The 20076-nt window shown below is 37.8% G+C and overlaps 1 protein-coding gene across 2 annotated transcripts in view; it reads right to left on the minus strand.

Moving 5' to 3' along the window:
• PLCB1 (phospholipase C beta 1) overlaps positions 1–20076 on the minus strand; it is a 682255-nt gene that overhangs the window by 163376 nt on the left and 498803 nt on the right. For both annotated transcript variants that reach the window (XM_082670207.1, XM_082670208.1), the window contains exon 10: positions 5382–5528. In XM_082670207.1, coding sequence (XP_082526333.1) covers positions 5382–5528 — 147 coding nt within the window. The remainder of the gene's footprint in view (positions 1–5381; positions 5529–20076) is intronic.

Here is a 20076-nt window from a genome sequence, read left to right on the forward strand (position 1 = left end):
TGCACACTGTTCAGTCCTGAGACAATCTTGTTTTGAGTCATAAGGGTAGATTCCTCAAGGAAAAACAATAACTTAAACCGTAATCACTACCTGATGTACTGCCAAGTCTATCCAAAACCCTAGAAAATGACCATCATAATTAAACATCAACTCATTCTGTGCATGTATTTCTCTCAGTGATTGGATTTTATTTTTCCTTCTGAGTGTCTTGATAGTCAACAAAGGGGCAATAATGAGCAGAGAAATAGACATAATAATAATAGCGCATTGCTAAATTGATTGGTTTTTATACTGTATGTTTAATCTTTATGGTCCCTTTGAATGCTCAAAAGAAAACATTCCAAATAATGAAGTTCTCCTTATTTGAATTTAGACTGGCATTTCTCAGGAATACTTGTTCTTAAAATGCTCCAAGAAAGTACCTAGCGTGGTCATGACTAGGGGAGGAGGGTTGATCATAACCTTAGTGTGAGTGAATCTGTAAGCTTTTTTTCCCTATATTCGAAACATACTGCAGTAGATGCCAACCTTTGTTTGAATCTAGCGTTTTAAAAACTCATTTGAATAGGAAAACTTTTCTTTTTCCACCACATACCCCTTCCGTGAAATAATGTTTCTGTAGAAAATATTTCTGCTTGTTCTGGAACTGCTTGTAAAGTATAAAATCTAACTCATTTTCTAGGTATTGATTTTAACATTTAACTGGATTTTATCGGGTTATACCTTGGTTATAATTTTATTTTATAACATTCTTAATAGGCTTTGGGAAGTTTGAATTTCTATATTTTAGATGCTTACCCAAAGGTCTCTGAGAGATAAGAGTTCTGACTCTCTATAATTAAAACAAGGACACTAATAATATCATATGAAGTAAAAACAAATTTTACCTGTTAGAAGAGGATTTTAGGCAAAACCTCAAGAACCTATATTAGAATTTATATGTAATTTTTAAAATTAATTATATGGAATTCTCCTTAGTTCCCCTGCAGAGATTTTGACTGGTATTGGGACAAGGTAATATTGTAAGAATGGAGATTTACATAATGCAAACCCTGGTATGAAAATATATGTCTCAGAAACATGAGGAAAATAAGTTTAAAAAAAAACCTTAAAGATCAGAACATAGTCTAACATAGGTAACATAGCTTTAAAAATTGAATACTTAAAAAGATGTGAATACTTTTAAGTATTACTAGAAATACTTAAGAAATTTTAAAATACTACTAGAAATTTAAAAATTGGGGAGAGAGTTGGTTTAGTTGTACAGAAATTTGGAGACAGCTCTTTGAGTTCTTTCTTCAGCAAAAAGTAGAGTGGACCGTTCTCTTTTATAGTAGCTGAAAGCTCTACTTTCTGAAAACTATTGGCCATTAATATGGTAACACCCCAAACCCAACTGACACAATGGAGCCAAGTTCTCTACCATATTTGTGCTGACCAAGTTAATCAGAGGGAGGGCAAATGAGTGACCCTGGAAGAAATTAATTGGACTAAAAGTCCTTAGTAAAATGCAGTTAAAAAACAAAAAGAACCGCTGAGAAAAATTGAACAGTATTTTGTAGTTCTATTGTTTGTGTTGATATTGAACAATTTTCTTGGAACTATTATTGTGTTGTCAGTAAAGCAAATGAGTGATTATGTATAATTTGCTAGGTATCAAGATTGATATAAAAAGCACAGCTGTAGAATCAAGAATTTAAATTGGAAGATAGGAGTAGAAATCTTTATGTGAATTCTTGGGCCTTAACAAGAAGAAAAATGTATCTTTTCTTGATTTGTTCACTGAAATGGTCCAGAAACAACATTCCATAGCACAGGGTTCAAATTGCTGTTACCCATATGCGTATTTTTTCACACTAAAAGGAACAAGGGATCATTGGGGGAAAAGTCTGATTCCATGCGTGGTGCAGAAAGATGAGACTGGAAGATCTTTATGTGCCAGAAAACAAGGACATTTTTCAAAGATCAATGGGTCATGTCAAGAGGAGAGAGAAGCCAGCCTGAAAAATGTTTCCACTGACCAAAGCTGAGACGATTTGAACATCAAAAGGAGAATAGTGGCTGTGGTTGAGTGAACCTATGTAAACTCTGAAAACTTTGTCCATAATGATATGCAAAAAGGGAAAAATTAACATACTCTGGAAGAAGGTAAAAAGAATAGAACGTATATATACCCAGTCAGTCTTGTCATTCAGTCATTTTGGTATCATTGCCTGATTTGTTATATGGCAAATAATACAGATACTAACACATGTAAATATATTCATTTTTGGACTTAAAAAAGACTATTGGTAAAATTATTGCATAGTGTGACTTCCAGATAGATAAAACAACATGCAATGTCCAAAATTTAACTGAACATATGTTTAAGTATTTTTAAGCATTTTGGGGTCCTAAGTACAAGATAAATGCAAGATTCAATCATGTGTCAAAGTCTTTAAAGTTATATTTCTTAGGATCCTATGAAGTCAAAGATCTAGACTTTTACTTGAGGTTCTATAGACCTCCTCAAACTTGGATGAGAAAAAAGATTACATCTTTAACTCAAATCACTATGTGCAATTTAACATTCTCTTCAGTTATGAATGTAGGCCACAAATCACTGTAGTACTAGCAGGACAGTGACTTTGTTACCAGTAGAAATCACAGATATTTTCATATCATATTCCAATTGTTGCAAATATCACATGTATTATTTATACAATTTTTAAAAATTGTGTTAATAAAATATATACAATTTTATCCAAATTTGTTTTTCAATATTTGATCAAAATATTTCAATGGAAGTTCTTCCTCTTTAATTCTATGTACATTATTTTATACGTTTAACATTCTTAGAAGGGTCCATAGGCTTCACCAGACTGCCAGATACATCAATGATACCGAATAAGATTAAGGACCTCTGGGAAGGAAAAAATCCTTTACAAATGCTTAGCAATTTGAGTGGGAGCTGCAAAATTTTTGTAATAAGTCTAAGAAACTGAATCCAAGAAAGTGGGCTAAGTGGACACTCTCTTCTTGAAGCTATGAAACCTGTAGTAATTTTAAAACAGGTTAAGGGGCTTCCCTGGTGGCGCATTGGTTAAGAATCTGCCTGCCGATGCAAGGGACACGGGTTCGAGCCCTGGTCCAGGAAGATCCCACATGCCGCGGAGCAACTAAGCCTGTGTGCCACAACTACTGAGCCTGTGCTCTAGAGCCTGCAAGCCACAACTACTGAAGCCTGCGTTCCTAGAGCCTGTGCTCTGCAACAAGAGAAGCCACGACAATGAGGAGCCCGTGTACCGCAACGAAGACCCAATGCAGCCAAAAATAAAGACAAACAAATAAATAAATAAATTTATAAAAAAAATAAAACACGGCTAAGAATATTCTGACATTCCTCCCATTGAGAGTTGTGGTCTGTGTCCCTTACCTTGAAGCTGGGTAGGTTTGTGACATTTCTGACAAATAAAGAACCTTGAAGCTGGGTAGGTTTGTGACATTTCTGACAAATAAAGAAAGAAGGGACAGTATGGAACTTCAGAGGCTAAGTGCAAAAAAGGGCAATTAAGCTTCCTCCATGTTTCTTTGGGACACTTGTTTTTGCAGCTATAAGCTGCCATGTAAGAAGTCTACCTACCCTGGGGCTGCCATGCTGTGAGGAAGCCCAAGCCACATGGGGAGGCCAATTTTAGGCAATTAGGTCAGCAGTCTTAACTGAGCCCAGCTGTTGGGTCACTAGCCCAGGTCCAGACATGTTGGTGGTGAAACCTCCAGATGATTCCAACAACCAAGCCTTTTGTGTCAACCCAGCCATTCACTTCCCAGCTGTAGCCCAAGACACCATGGAACAGAAACAAGCCATCTGCTCTGTGTCCTGTCTGAATTCCTGACATATAGAATATGGTCAAAATAAAATGGTGGCTGTCTTATGTCCCTGTGTTTTGGTGTGATTGGTTATACAGCAAGAGATGACAAGAATAGGGTTTAGGATGAGCCAGACACGAATCTAATTAGTTTTATAGCATGAATTTCTCTTAGTAGGTATGTAGTTGAAACAAAACAGGTCACAAGTAGCATAAGAACAGTCTGATTTTCATGAAGAACATGCAAGTTGCAGTTCAACTGCCTGTAGAACTCAGAGTGTATGATTCTGACAAGATGGTCTCAGATGATATGGAATCATCCTGAAATAGCTCATTCTAGCTGTCCAGGGGCCACATTGCTATCTCTGTCCAAGAGTCATTTCTATTCTAAGCTATTTTTCACCAAGTGTGGGATACCAGGCTAACACTGGATTCGATGCTAGCACAATATACATTTGTGCCTAGAGAAATGGATCCCCTTAAGGAATTCAGAAGACTGAACTGCTTATTTGCCAGATGGCTGAACCCTGTGAAATTCTCTTGAACACTCTCATGAATACCTAGTGCCTGGACCTCCCTGCCACTATGTGCATGGCATTGCTGGTCTATCCTGCCACACAAACCACACACCCCTAGGCAATGAGCCATAAGCACATCAAAACCTCCCCCAAGGCACGGCAAGTACCTATAACTTACAGATACCAAATGACACCTCAGACTTTGGTTGCATTGTGGGTCTTAAGGTCTGGCAATCTTATATTCATTTGGGTGATGGACTGTATGAAGCAAGAAAGTGATAAGGTTTTGAAAAGTCCTTTTTTTTTAACCAGTAGGTTTTTTTTTTTTTTACAAAGTCTTTCTAAGGCTGGTAATCAGAGAGTATTCTGCAAGAAATGTATTTTGATTATAAAAACATTTTAGTTTATTGAGATTGGTATTTATTAAAATTTTTATTCTAAACTATATTGAGATAATATATATTATATATATGTTTTAATATTTTTTTCTATTTAACAATCTACTAAAAACCATGGCAGTGCTCAATTTAGGGTCAAGTTAGGAAACGCACTCCTTTATTATAATATTTGCAACAAAGTATATATAAGATGTCACTCACAAAGAAATTTGTTTATGTCTAAAGCCCTGTGCACCTGAGCAAAATTATTAATTTGCCTTGAGTGGAAGTTATTTAGGGAAGAACTTTCCTGTAGATGAAAACAGTCCAGAGAACTATGTGGCTTTATAAGTGGCTTGAAGTCTATTGAAGAAAGAATTCAGTTATGCAAAAATTCCATTGGTCTGAAGATACCAGACATGAATACATTTTAGATGACATGAAAACTTAGGAATAGATGTGAAGAAATGATATTGTTGCTTGTGGGTGGAGCCTCTGGTCATGGAACCCCAGTTCTCAGAGGCTTTTCACAGGAAGTGAAAGGAAATACGCCTCCACTTCAGAACAACAGTAAGCAGAGGCTGGTGACATTTGGTGAGACTGGATAAAATAATTGTCAAAGAACTATGAACTCATACCTGTGAGGTAGGTGTTGTGTGAGGAATTGATGAAATAGTGAGTAAGTGGCTGAGACATATCTTCATTCAAATCCAGTTTCTCAGGTGGAACGACTCCATTTTCCTCTCCACTCAGATAGCGCATAAATCCATCCACTGATATCTGTCCTGGAGGAAATGAAGAGTTAAGAAGAATGTGAATGTATTATTTTCATGGGTTTCTGGCGTCATGTTGCTTTAACTTTTTTTTTTTTTTTCCAGAAAACTCTTGTAGCATCCAAGATGGAAGACAGTAGCCCCAATTGCAATTTAATATGGATAAACAGTAGTCTAGGATCATGCTATTTCACTACATTTATCTCCAAATGCCAGAAATAATAGAGGAAAATGTAGTTACATGAGTATCACAGACTTTCAGAGGAGTTAAATACCTGAACACCGATCTCCTGTTTTTAAATATAAGAATGCTTATCAACTTTGCGTATGGACAGCAAAATGTTATTAGTGCTTATCTCTAGGTGATAGAATTAGGAGTGCACTTCCCAATGTTCTATCATGAAAATATGTTACTTTTATAATTAAAAGAGTTATTCACAAGTGGTTTTATTATTTAAACTAAAGTGAAAATGTTTTCAAATAATGATTTTTTATCTCTAAAACAGAAAATAAAGATGACCATACTGAGGAATAAAAATTTGAATGCTCATAAAAAGGAAGGTCTTTAAAGTTCTTATTTAGAATGACTTTACTTCAAATGAAAGAAATATGACTCACACTTTAGTTAGTTTATTCAGATTGTATTTAGAATTTTTCTTCTGTTGTAATCTTTCTGAGGTGACTACTACTAAATACTGAGATAATTCTTTATTAAAGTGAATTTTATGTAGTACATAGAAAGGGCCATCTTCATGATTTTGGTTCATCATCACAGTTTGTCTCTTCAACCTTAACAATCAAAGCCACAAACAAACAAACAAACAAAACAAACACAATCACCAGTGCATTTGTGAGCAGTAAAGATCTTGCTAGTAAATGTTAGAGGGAAGTGAGTTTTTTTTCTTGTTGAAAAAGTTTGTATTAATATAAAAGTGGTATATGTTTATGGAAGAAAAATTAGGAAATAAGATGAACAGAGAGGAAAAGTAAAACTTTTCTGAACATGCCTAACTCTTCCTTCAGAGACAATTACTATTAAAATCTTGTTGTATATGCTTCCAGAAAAAAAAAAGTGTGTATGCATGTGTGTGTGTAATTCTTTTATGAAACTGCAATCCTATATATCTGTATATGATTTAGAAACTTTTGTTTATATTAACTGAACAATATATTATGAACACTGTCATATAATTATATAACATTTACATTTTATATATTATAAAATATATAGCCATCACATGATTAAGTAATATTCCATTATCTTTGGAGTTGTCTCTCATTTTTCACTAGTATAAATGACATTGTATGGAATACTCTGGTAGTTGAATCTCTGTACAAACTTTTAATTATTTCCTGAGAATGAATTTCCAGAAATAGAATTGCTGGTTCAAAGACTATGCATATTTTTAAAGCTTTTACTACACATAACCAATTTGCTTTCTGTTAAAGTTCTAGCAATTTACTCTTTCACTAGTGGTTTGCCTTCTCTTCACCCCTATGCCAAACTCATAGGTAAAAACACGATATCTAATAATTCTAATTTTCATTGATTTGAGCATTATTTATTCTTGAATGGTAAGAGATGTGTCATCTGCAAATGGAAAAGCTAGCACTACTGTTTACCCACAGTGTAAATCTTTTTACATTCAATAAGCTTCTCAAAATAACTGATGAGTATGTTCTATAATTCTGGAAACATTATAGCTAAATCACCTTTAATATTTTCCAGGAATAAATAAATAGAAAGAAATTTGGTTATTGGCTTTTGACGAGTGGAGCTGTATCTTACAAAAAGAAAAATCTTATAGATGCCATAGTTTATACCTCCAAATAACCATCATCTACCAAGGTGATGGTTCCAATCATGCTGTCATTGATGAGAACACTTTGGTTATTGCCTTTGAAACCTTCTTTTGAAATTCATTTATGGTGGAATGCATATACTCTTTCAGACTGGTTTCAATTTTTGGAAACAAACCAAAGTCAGTGCCTCTTAGGGCCAAAATTATCTCAATAGATAGCTTTCAACAATATTTTGGAGCATAAAACATTTAGAGATAAAGTATTTTTTAAAAAAATCTGATTTCTTCATCGTCTTCCTTTTTGTTCCTTTCATCGGTAGGAACGAAAATCATAGAGCAGGTATACAAAAGATGAAGATCTGAGATGCTTAAATTAAGCTTTAGAAGCCAGGTGGCCCGTCCTCTCGAGCATCAGTGTTACTGGAGTCCCGGGTCCTGGGTATTTCCATGCTTTGGCACTCGAGAGCTGGCACTTTTTAAAATAGAAAAATGGGTGTTATTTTATTTACTTTGTTGTTAAGTGACTTTCAGTCTTCTGTTTGAGGTTTGGGGTGATCCTTCATCTGCATTGTGGACAATTATCATTTTACTCTGATTTATCGCCATCTTGTCACCTTATTCTCAAACGAGTGTCTATTCCTCCCTCCCTCTTTCCCTTCCTTCTCCCATCTCTTTACCTTCCACTCACTTAACAAACATTTATTGAACGCCTGCAATGTGATGAATACACAGAAAAATAAAGCAGAGCAAAGCACAGACTATGCCTTCAAAGAGCTCATAATCTAATAGAAAATAAGACCATTCACCCCTTGAACAGCAGGCATGCGCTCCTCCAGAGCAGGATGTGTGTTTCTATCTTTGTCATCCTTGGAATATACCACAATTCTCTGTGCACTATAGCTGTAAAATCAGCACTTACCTTTGACAATTAGTGATTCAAAAGAGAAAATAAATGGTTTTGAAACTGGGAGATCACTAAAGATGGCATAATTTTGATTCTTTTATCTGATTAGGTCAAATCATATGAAATTATTAATATTTGGTGTTTTTAACCTATGCAAATGACAGTTTCATACATCACAATTTCTAACCACAGCTGTTCCTCAAAGGACAGGCAATAAATGCAAGTGGCTTTAGGGGCCAACAAAAGAAAGTAATGTGACTCCTGGAATAAAGTGTACCCAAGGAAAACTCACAAGTATATGCTCCTTCTAAAGGCATGCAAATGACAGCAATACAATATGGTGTGACCAAGACATACCATCTTTATGGTGCGGGTGGAGGCTGTGTTTGTGTCTGGTATCTTGGAAATAAATATCCCTTGGTGTGATCAGCAACTTTTAAAAGCAATTAAAACAAAACATATGCCAATATGGCATGGATGACAAATTAATTCTAATTTTAGCATGGATTTCCATTATATTGTCTCTAGTGCCTTCCGGGCACGTGTGTTGAGAAAGATTCTGAACCACGCTTGTGAATAATTTTGATGTCGGTCATGGAATGCATGACAGAAAAGTGGGGGTATGCAAGCTATATATTTGTTATTCTCAAACCAGGATATTATAATTTAGTTATGCTCTGCAACATGCCAAAGAACATGTGTCAAAGTTTTATTTGATTCATTAATGAGAAAATCAGGATGACGACAAACCCATTTCAAAGAAGCCTATGGGATATTGATACATACATATATGTGTGTCAGCAACCTACCCCCCAAACCTATTAAAATATTGCTAAATTGAATATAAACTTGCTTAAAGTCCTATAGGTCAATTAATATAATCTTTGGGTTATCTTCTCTACCTTTACTATTTCCTAGGAGTCAAAGATTTTAACAGAGTTTTTAGCATAGATTAAAATTAGTAAAAACAAGAGTTAGGTGAATCAGTGTTTGTAAGCTTTATTTACAATGAATTATATCAAATAATTTAAAAATCCCCAGCTGAGGAATTTACCTAACTTTGAATAGGAACAATATATGAGTTTGGAGGACAGTTCAGAATATGATTGTAGACTGCAAGTAGGCAGAGCAACTTTTCAACCCCAAAGCTTGCCTTGCTAACTAAAGGAGCAAATGTGCAAGACTTTGATATATCAAATGACTAGGCAGAGATATGTCAAAGTCAAGAAAAGCCAATGAAAAAGTAAAGATCAGGAGTTGGAAGTTTATAAGTTGCAAGGCATCAGCTGAGGGGTCAAGAGTTCATTTGCAAAAATGTAGATGTTTTTGGCATAATGAATTAGCCTAAAAATATAGTTCTGACCAGTAAAGGCTTTTGGACGAAAACAGACCCTTAGAGGATTTTCCTTTGTTGCATGTAACCTACAGCTGGAATACTGTTGTTGCTGTTGACTTAAATGCATCAGTACTTTTCCACCAACCCGTCACTGTTTTTGCGAAACTGCTTAAGATTTTTTTTCAGGTCCACTGAGGTACATAGAAAAATGAAAAGCCTTAAGAACTAAGATGGGGAAAACACTGTTTTTCTAAACCAGTCAATTTAGTAACAGTACAAGAAATGCGGCTTCCATTCCTGCCAGCAGTAATTGATCAGCGACAAACTCTTCAACCATAGGATGAGAAAACTAGATGGGCTCTTATGTCTCTTTCAGCTCTAAAGTTCTATGAATTCAAGTGGTTTAATACACTCTGGATGATTACCAGCTAAATTAAAACAAAATGTCCATATTAGAATGAGATTATGAAACATCAAACCACAATTAAAAGCAATGTGATGATTTTCTGGAATAAAAACAACAGGAAGAAAAGTTAAGTTCAGAAGGATAATACCAGCTGACAAAGGCTAAAAATAAAGTCCCTTCTATATTTTCTTAATAAAAGATTGATATGCTTCCAAGTGGACATGCCACTCATATAAAGACACCTAAAGATCTTTATAAGCATTTATATTATTTGAACCACTTAGAGCCAAAGTAGGAAAAATATAAGTCTCAAGGAATGGAGAAAACACTGCTCTATGAAGCTTTTTCGTTCAAAAGAAGTTCTAGTGTATACTGAAAAAAGAAGGCTGGTGATCAAATGTGAAAAGATCTGACTTCAATGGGGAGGAACCATCTTCAAAGGGACACGAGAGGAAAGTGGCATGACAAAATGATGGTCCCAATGGCCATTTATATGGCTTGTCATTCTTCAACAATATCTTTGCTGCAGAGAAACTCTCAAATGTCAGGCAGCTGTACACATATACCATGGCCAGGAACTGTACCTCTGCCTCCTTCTGCCTCTCTCCTTCCCCTGGGGTAGATGATGACTGAGGCTCCACTTGTGTCCTCTTGAAAATGTCAGGAAGACAAAAATTTGAAATTTTGTTGTGACAAAATGAGACCTCCCAGGGATGCTTTTAAATCTTGCTGTATATCCAGGGACATAGAGCTGGATGCATTTCATGCTTACAAGTGCATGCCAAGGCCTTTGAATATATACTGGGGAACAAGCTACTCCCTTGCCTTCTTTAAACCTGGGACCATCCTATGGGCCTTGGGAACAATTAATTTATCTTTATATTTTTGGCTGTGTTGGGTCTTAGTTGCAGCACGTGGGATCTTCGTTGAGGCATGCGGGATCTTTTGTTATAGTGCCCGGTCTCTTCGTTGTGGTGCGGGGGCTCCTCTCTAGTTGAGGCACACGAGCTCAGTAGTTGTGGCGCGTGGACTTAGTTGCCCTGTGGCACATGGGATCTTAGTTCCCCAATCAGGGATCAAACCCACGTTCCCTGCATTGGAAGGAAGATTCTTTACCACTGGACCACCAGGGAAGTCCCAGGCCTTGGGAACAATTAAGAAGAGGAGGATCTGTGTCCAGAAAAGGGAGCTCTGGAGAACAGAATGGAACAGTCTAAAGAGGTTTATGGACTGGTTCTCCCATTTTCTCAGGTCCTGACCCCTTTTATTAATTGACTTCTTGAAACCTACTTCCAACAGAACTTTCCAGCTTGACCTCATGTTCCAGGCATCTAAGAAAAGATGTTTCAGCTTAAGTCTCTCCAGGAAGAAGACACAGTTATCTAAACCTCTTTGCAATATGTTCAGGCACAACTGTTCTCCCAGTTTCATTTACTTGATGAAGCCTTTCCTAGAGTCTTATGACCTAATCCAATTTAGATTAATCAATTAACATTTTTTTAAATTCTATTCTTTGTTGAATCTCTTTTATTTTTTGTAAACCGCATCTTCCTCCTTCATAGTTAGCTTTTCATTTCAGTGGGAGCACATTTGTCAGTAGCTTCCTGAGAAAGGGTTCCTGAGTGTTAAGTTTTTTGAGCCTTGTACGTCTAAAAATGGCTTTATGACATTTGCATTCTTTATTGCTAGTTTATCTGGGTATAATATTGTAGGTTAAGAAAATTTTCTTTTAGATTTTTGTGAGAAAAGTTGCTTCATTGTCTTTTAGCTTCTAGTGGGCTGTTAAGAGATTTGAAGAATTACTATTTCATCATCCTAAAAACATATGTGGCCTGTTTTTTTATTTTGTCTCTTTGGAAATTTCTAGCATCTTATTAAGTTCCAGTTTCTGGAAACTTCACAATGATGTGCTTTGGTATAGGTTTATTTTTATCCCCTGTGCTGGACACTCTTGAAGTCTTTGTAGTCTGAAAGCTATTATTCTTCTATTTGGAACATTTTCATAAATTATCTTGGGGCTTCCCTGGTGGTGCAGTGGTTGAGAGTCCGCCTGCCGATGCAGGGGACACGGGTTCGTGCCCCGGTCCGGGAAGATCCCACATGCCCCGGAGTGGCTGGGCCCGTGAGCCATGGCCGCTGAGCCTCTGCATCCAGAGCCTGTGCTCTGCAATGGCAGAGGCCACAACAGTGAGAGGCCTGAGTACCGCAAAAAAAAAAAAAAAAAAAAAAAATTATCTCTATGCTAATTTCTGTTCTCTTTCTTCTGGAATATTATTTGATCAAATTTTACATTTTCATATATTCTCCCTCCAATTTTTCATTTTATTTGTTTGCTCTACTCTCTGGGAGCTTTCCACACCTTATTTCCAACCCTTCTTTGAGTGTTTTGTTTCTGCTACCCTCTATTTAATGTCTAAGAGCCAGTTTATGTTCTTTGACATTTCTTCAAAAAATAGCATTGTTATTTTTTCAGTGGTTCAATATGTTTTATTATCTTTCTAAGGATATTAATGATATATGTATATTTAAAATTTTCTTCTCACTACATAGTCATTGTTTTCCTTAAGGTTACTTTTATTTTTGCTTACTTCTACTTTTTAAGTAAGTTTTCCTCATATGTCTAGTGATTTTTAATTGCCTGTTCATATTTCAAATGGGTGGACTAAAAAGCTGATTGGACTATTCAAAGCATCTGTATATCTGAATACGAACATGCAAAGTGTAAGAGTTAATAAGGCCTCATTGTAGAGGGATCAGTCTTTGTCTCTTTGGAGTAAGCCCTAATGTCAATACCTTTAGTTCTTTCTTCTTGAGCCGATCAAGTCCTGAGAGAAGATCGGTTTAATCACTTGCCAGGAAAATAAAGGCCTGGATGCCAGCCTTCCAGAGCCAAATGGGGGAAGGGGCAGAATGTTTACAATCACTTTATCTCTTTGCTTTCAAATACTATCCCTGACTTCACCTGGGATTGTGTTATCCTCAGACCCTCTGCTTTCTTGTCTCCAGAAGGGAAACCTTTAGTTTTCTCCCAGGTGGGAGACTATTCCTTAAACAGCTGTCAACCAACCCTCCTTATTCTAGGCTGTAACTCTAAACCTATGATCAGTTTCCTCAGATGTGTTATAGCTGTAAACCTATAGATCGTTGCCAAAATTGTGTAATTATTGTCTCTTACCCTATTATATCCACCCTTGCCAGATTATGCCTTAAAAAAATACAATGCAATTTTAGTGTGGTTTCAACAGAGAGTTTAATTAGTTGAATACATCTAGACTATTCATTCTATTTATCCTGATGATCCATGATTTCTCTACTATACCAGACTGCAGAAGTTTGTTGATTAAGTTAAAAAAATCAGATTTCACATGCTTTATCCTTTTGATCCTACTATTTTTAGGTAAAATAAATCAGATGGGAGAAACTGAAGGTCTTCTGCTATAGACCTGCTTTGCCTGGTCAGGGACTTATCGTGGATCTCCTTGGTTGTCTTTCATTCAAATCTTTTTGGTGAGAAGTATGCAGTGACTAATACCTCACCATAGATGGCACTATATGGATAATTTGTCAGTCAAGTTTTCCTTGCTGTGTCTTTTCCCAGGTAGAATGTAGTCAGTCACAGAGGCAGCCAGAGCTCCCAGGTATTTATCAGGCGGGAGTATTTAACAGACAAAATATTTCCTCCCTTATACTTTCCAAGACCCTCTCACTCTTCTCCAACACAGGCAGCAACACAGCATTCTAATTTTGTCTCAGGGAATGGAGGGATGGAAGAGAAGGGAGAACTTAAGAGTACCCTTTCGGCTTGGTTCTGAGGGCACTCTTCTACCAAGGCTTCCTTGTCCCCAAGCCTAGGGGAAGTCCCAAGTCCTGAAGAGAGAAGCCTGTGGCTCCTTTCTAGGAGATGGTCTAGAAAGTTCCAAGCCCTGGTGTTCCCCAGTGGCTGGAAAAGAAGGAGAGTTTTATCTTTACTCTCTCCCTCTGCCTAGTCCCTGGCAGAAGCACTAGTCAGACAGTATTAAATGTCTAAAGCCATCAAAATAGAAATAGGGGACTAAGATAATTCACAACAGAACAAATCAATCCTTAAACAATGAAAGAGCTGATTGTCCTTCATGACACTGAAATGACAAGTTACCCGCCCTGTCAATACTTTCTCCTTCTAACATCTTTGCTCAGCAATGCTAGAATTTCTTTTGAAATTCACAAGTAAGAAGTTTATCTGAAATAAATCCATAGCCCTCACCTTCTACCTAGAAGCTTATGAAAGTGACTTTCAATAAGGTTGTGTAACAAAAGCTGATGCTCCTTATTGCACAGATGAGCCTGATGGCAAGTCCTCAGCACCAGACTCTCACATGACACTTTACATGGGCTCTGTGACCAGGAAAGGGAAAAGGACAGCAGGGCATGGTCACAAGCTAATCTCTAAACAGAATTCATGGCACATTACTAAAGTGACTAGAAAGTTTTGAAAGTCAGGCTCTTTCCTGTTCAGTGTGTGTTTTTTACTGGGATGGTTACCTTGGAAATGACCTCATCATGGCATCAAAGCACCAACATGGAACTGCTACCTCGTTCGTCCTAAAAGCAGATGTAAGGTAACAGTGGCGAAGTGCTAAAGTGAAAAATAATTCTGTGGAGAGTCAAAGAAAGAAAATGTGGCTGGCTGTGTCTACAAACACACTACTTTAAAAAAAAAAAGAATGGATTCTGACTTGAAAGGAAGTATATTTATACATGTGCAAGCAGGATGGTAAAGGAAGAGAGAGCCAGCCTTTGAAGAGCTTCATGAATTTAGTCTATCTCCCATATGTTATTTTATAAACCTTTATATACTATTTACTATATGCAAATATTAACTCATTCTATCCTCATAATAACTCTATGAAGTGGGTACTACTTTTATGCTTATTTTATGGGTGAGAAACTCAAGTAGCTTGCCCAAGATCACATGGCTTACAAGTGGATAAAATGGGATTTGAACCCAAAGTCAGGCTTTGTGTTCCATGCCATTAACTACTATGCTATCCTGCTGTACAGCACATAATCTAGTACTAGGAGAAGGTAAATCATAATCTTCATCATCATCACCATCATCATCATCATAACAGGAAGAGCTAGCAGTACCTGAGCATTGACCATGTGGCAGGCACAGAAATCCTATAAGAGAGGTACTTTTTACTTCCCATTTTCAGATGAGCAATCTGAGGCTTAGAGAGGTAAGCAACTTTTCTAAGGTCACAGGGGGTACTCAGTGTGAGAGCTGGATCTGGAGGTGGTGCCAGGGCAACGGGAAGGCAGATGGTGGTGAGTGCGACCGATGATGTTTATCCACATAACTTTCCCAGCACTGGCCTGGATGAGGAACAAGGATGATGAAAGGAGAGGATCCTGCCTCTGTAGCCGTTGGCTTCAATTGAGGCAATGTGGATTAGTCCTAAAAATAGCCCTGAATGTGACCAAGGAAGAGCTTTTTCCCATGATTTACTTATCTTTTTAAAACGTGTGACTTTAATCTTTTTGTTAAAAGAAGCTGGACTCAGGCAGGACAAATGACCCATCTAGTAGAGGCGTGAGGATTAGCTCTTTGATTTGGATTTGTCTATCAAGATCTAAAATTCTTTTCCAGACTCAATTTACATTCTAATCTCCACAAGTAATTCAAAGGCACCCTCTAACATTTTTATTCTCCAATCCATGAGTCTAACTTGTAGGAAGAAAAATAAAATACAACAAAAAAAATGTGTTATGCCAATGTGAGGACAACAGAAATGCTAAACAGAAAATATGACATTGTTTTGTGGGTTTTGCAAAAAAAAAAAAAAAATGCAGGTTACCTTTTAAAAGGAATAGCCAAACACATGCAAATAACATCTTTCAAAGCCTGGAAGCACAGAGAAATCTTGACAAATTATGCCTTGGAAGACAGATGGCCTATAAATCCTTACAGAATCATCACACAGTTAGGATGGGCAAACTGAACAATGTGCCTGCCAGCTAGCATGGCCACCAGCCTCACTTTGCTGAGCCAAATGCCAATTAGGCAGGATCTGGCACTCACATGTTTGGATGTCACTGGGATTAGGCGGTTGAGAATTCATTCATCACCATTCAATCCTCAGTCCTAATGTAATGATACCAGGGCATGTTGGAAAGCTACTGGTCCAATGGCTTAGCACCTCCTAAAATCACTTCCAAGCACAGCTCTGAGAAGGTATTTCCCTGGTTCACATTTATTCCTGGTGCTTTGACCCTTATGTGAGTTCTGCTAGACAGTAAGTGCAGATGGCTCTCATATCCCAGGGCTCACCAAAATCTATTTGCCTACTTACAGAAATAATCTATAAAATGTTCCCTTTTCAATTCTCTTTGCTTGGGCACAGACTTTCCTATTATATTTGCCAGTTAACTGTGTTTTTGTATAGTGTATGAACTTTGCTGGTTTCTTTGCCTATTTTATCCATTTCTTCTCAATCCTGAGTTAGTATATTCTATACATGTTCTCAGGCATTATTATGTTATCTTAGGCTGAAAAGTGTCATGCATTCTTATTCCATCTTGATTGCAAAGCTGTTCAATTACCATAATTATGTACAAATACAAGTCCAAGATATCGTGTAATAATCTCTACTAAATGAATACGTGCTCTTCTCAAAAGCCTTTGCAGATCAACCCCACGACCCAGCTGTCCTGGCTTTTTGTGGCCCTGTAGTTCTCCCTGTATTCAGCTGAACTTGTTCATGTGGTTTTGTGTGAAAGTTCTTAATAATAGCACCTAACTTTGATTTAGCACTTTCCCTTTTTCAAAGTATTCTCACATCTGCAATTTATTTACATCACACTGTTCTGTTTGGTAGGTAAGACAGCATTTTATTATTTAACAGGACAGATAAACTTTGACCCAGTGAGATTAAACAGTCCTTTTAAGTTGACATGGCTAGATAAAAACAGAATCCAGATTGGTACCCTACTCTCTTAAACATGGGCTTGGAGTCTTTTTCACTAGATGTATGTAACGGCTGATTGATCATTTAGGGCTAGAGGTTCTCAGAGGGTAGGGAACAAGTCTGTCGCATTTTATTAGTGCACCATCACATTGTTCCATGAGAGGAGACCCTTCACAATGGTTCTTGACCATAACACAAAGGAGAGAAAAATGTTCTAGATCCTTAACGAGAATATCATGTTCCTTGGGTAAGATGGACATTAGTTTTGCCCAGGACTGAGAGATGATGCAACATTTAATGGTTGCCTACCGTTCCTCATTCTCACCTCCTAAATTGCCCTACTGGTGCTACCTGGAATCACCTTTCAAATAAACTCTTTATATTTGGATTCTTCTCCCAGGGTCACTGCTGGGGGAAGCTAAACAAAGGCAAGTAGTGTAAGCAGATAGGTTAGGGAGAGTCCCTGGAAAAAGAGAACCAGGCATGGCTTTCTTGACATAAGAGAACCCATTTTGGTCTAAGCCATTTAGTGATCTAAGACTGGCCACAATGCCCCTTGAACAGGTCTCAGGAATCAACGATATTAAGGGAACAAAGGAATGCAGGAACAAAGAAAAGGCAGTCAAAGAGTAGTGCAATGATAAAGCGGAGTCCTAGTTCCTCCTCAAGGGATATACATAATAATAATGTATCTTTGAGTTCTGCAGGAACTAAGGCCCCCTCCCAGGTGGAAGATGGAATTGTGATGTTGACCCTCCTGACTTCAATCAATTAAAGCTTGGACTCTCTCGATTTTTGCCTCAATTTTATGCTGAATTCTCACCTGCTCTAGCCTCTTCATGAATATGCAAGTACCCTTAGCTTAAAACTTCCCCAATTTTGCTGTTAGGGGAGACACTGCTTTAGAAAAGATCCCCGACGTTCTCCTTATTTGCTGCAAGTAATAATCCTTCCTTCTCCCGATCTTTGGCTTGGGTGTGTCTATTGGCTCAATACCCACCAAGAGGCGAACCCAGTTTTTAGGTAACAGTAACAACATTAATAAGAAGCATTTTGGACTCCTTTCCTACACGTAAGGTAGGGTGTTAGGTGAGAAATTTAATTTTTTCAAACATCCTCAGTTAAGTCTTCCTCTTAAAATCGTGCCATCCCTACTCTGCAGGTAATTTTGCTTTTGCAACTGGAGTCCTACAGACTGCAGTGGTTCACACAGGGCTCCTAGAATCTCTATAATGAATGAATGAAATTATTGGTCATTCTCAACTTCCCGACATTTCACCCATTGCCACGGTGCATTTTTCAGCTTTCCTGTGAAGTGTTAGGTTAGACAGTCTACCCCTCACCTCATCTGGCTTCCTTGTGGTCACCATATGTTTTGCATGGAGTTGATTCTCTCTGCATTCAATCAGCTTCCTTCCCGCTTATTTGGTGTAAAATCAACTATCAACAAAACTCAGCTCTGGGAAAAGCAGATGTTGGGGTCCAATGCCTTGGCTTCCTGGCTTTTCTGCAGCACAGTGCAAGCTGCTAAGCCGTTCCTTCTAACTGAGCCATAGCCTGCCCCCGACCCCTGCTGGCAAGGGAAAAGGTGTAACAGTCAGTGATTATTAATGCTTTGTTCTGATGGGAGGTTACCTCTAGGAGAAAATAGCCATTATCTGCTTTGTCCCATTAGTTCTCACCCACAACAGCAAGGCATCTTGGGAAGGTATAGTCTGATGAGGGAAAGAAGTTTTAAAAACACTCAACAGACTGGGGTGGATTATGCTACCAAGTTCACTCCTGCACCTCTTTAAAACTTGCATTTGTTTTTGTCTTTATATATATATATATATATATATATATATGTTTGTTTGTTTTTTTTTCCTGACTGGTTGTTTTCTGAACAAAAGCCATTTCAGCTTTGAATGGACATGGTTGTGGCTTTCTGGTTAGAGCTGTAATTCTGAGTGGACACTGAGGTCACAGAAAGAAAGGATGCAAGAGAAAAAAACCAGGACTCCTGGGCCAGGCATTTGTTTTCCTCAAGCCCAGTTCCTCCCTCCTGGGAAAGGAGGAAATGCAATCAAGAAAGGAAATTCAAGGAAGTTATCAAGCCAACTGATGAACAGTGAATTCATAATGGCTATCTTTTTTTTTTTTTTTTTTTTTTTTTTTTTGCGGTACGCGGGCCTCTCACTGTTGTGGCCTCTCCCATTGCGGAGCACAGGCTCTGGACACGCAGGCTCAGCGGCCATGGCTCACGGGCCCAGCCGCTCTGCCGCACGTGGGATCTTCCCAGACCGGGGCACAAACCCGTGTCCCCTGCATCGGCAGGTGGACTCTCAACCACTGTGCCACCAGGGAAGTCCCATAATGGCTCTCTTGAAAATAATTTTTTTTCATTTTTGCCAGTCTCAAATACTTCAGAGAAGTCTATGAATAAACAAAACACAGAGTTAAGAGGAGCTTGGAATATACTCACAGATGCTAATGTCATTCTTCTATGACCTTCCACAGAGGCTAACAAGTCAATAGGTGGGATTTAAATGGAATTGTAATCAATAAAATACTAGAGTAGCTTTTTGGCAGCTTTCTTAGTGTAGTAACTTAAGATACGAAAAGAACTGGCTACATCATACAGCTTTCATCTGTCTTTGTCTTTTGGGAAGAAAATCTATCTCATTTGAGGTGCCTCTGTTCACTCATTTCTGTTCTTTTATTTCTTTTATTGCTACACAGGTCATCTATACAAAAATATTTAAACAGATGCCACCTTAATGGTGAGGCAGATCGTTAGGCCAGTGAATATCTCCTTCAGATGTGTGGTTTTTAAACTGAGCATCTCGAATCTCCTGGGGTTTGGGCAGAAGTGCCTGCAGAGAATGGGATGGAACAGGAGAATAAACAGGAGTAGGGCAGCCATCACCAGCTACAATGCAGGCTCTGCTCATTCAACCAAAACAGTGCTTCTAACGGTTCTTCCTACACATTGACCAATCCAATGAGACATTGTGAGAAGAAACAAACACAAATAAAAGGATGCTATGTCAAGGACAGTCTGAAAACCACTGCTGTGGATGCAAACTGCTAACTTCTAAAGAGTTGACATTGCATTTTTTGAGCAAGGCCTAATGGAGGGCTCCACGTGGGAATCTGGAGTGGTGCAAAGAACTGGGACACAGA

The sequence above is a fragment of the Grampus griseus genome, assembly GCF_964374135.1.
Source record: "Grampus griseus genome assembly, chromosome: 14".
In the NCBI taxonomy this organism is placed as follows: domain Eukaryota; kingdom Metazoa; phylum Chordata; class Mammalia; order Artiodactyla; family Delphinidae; genus Grampus; species Grampus griseus.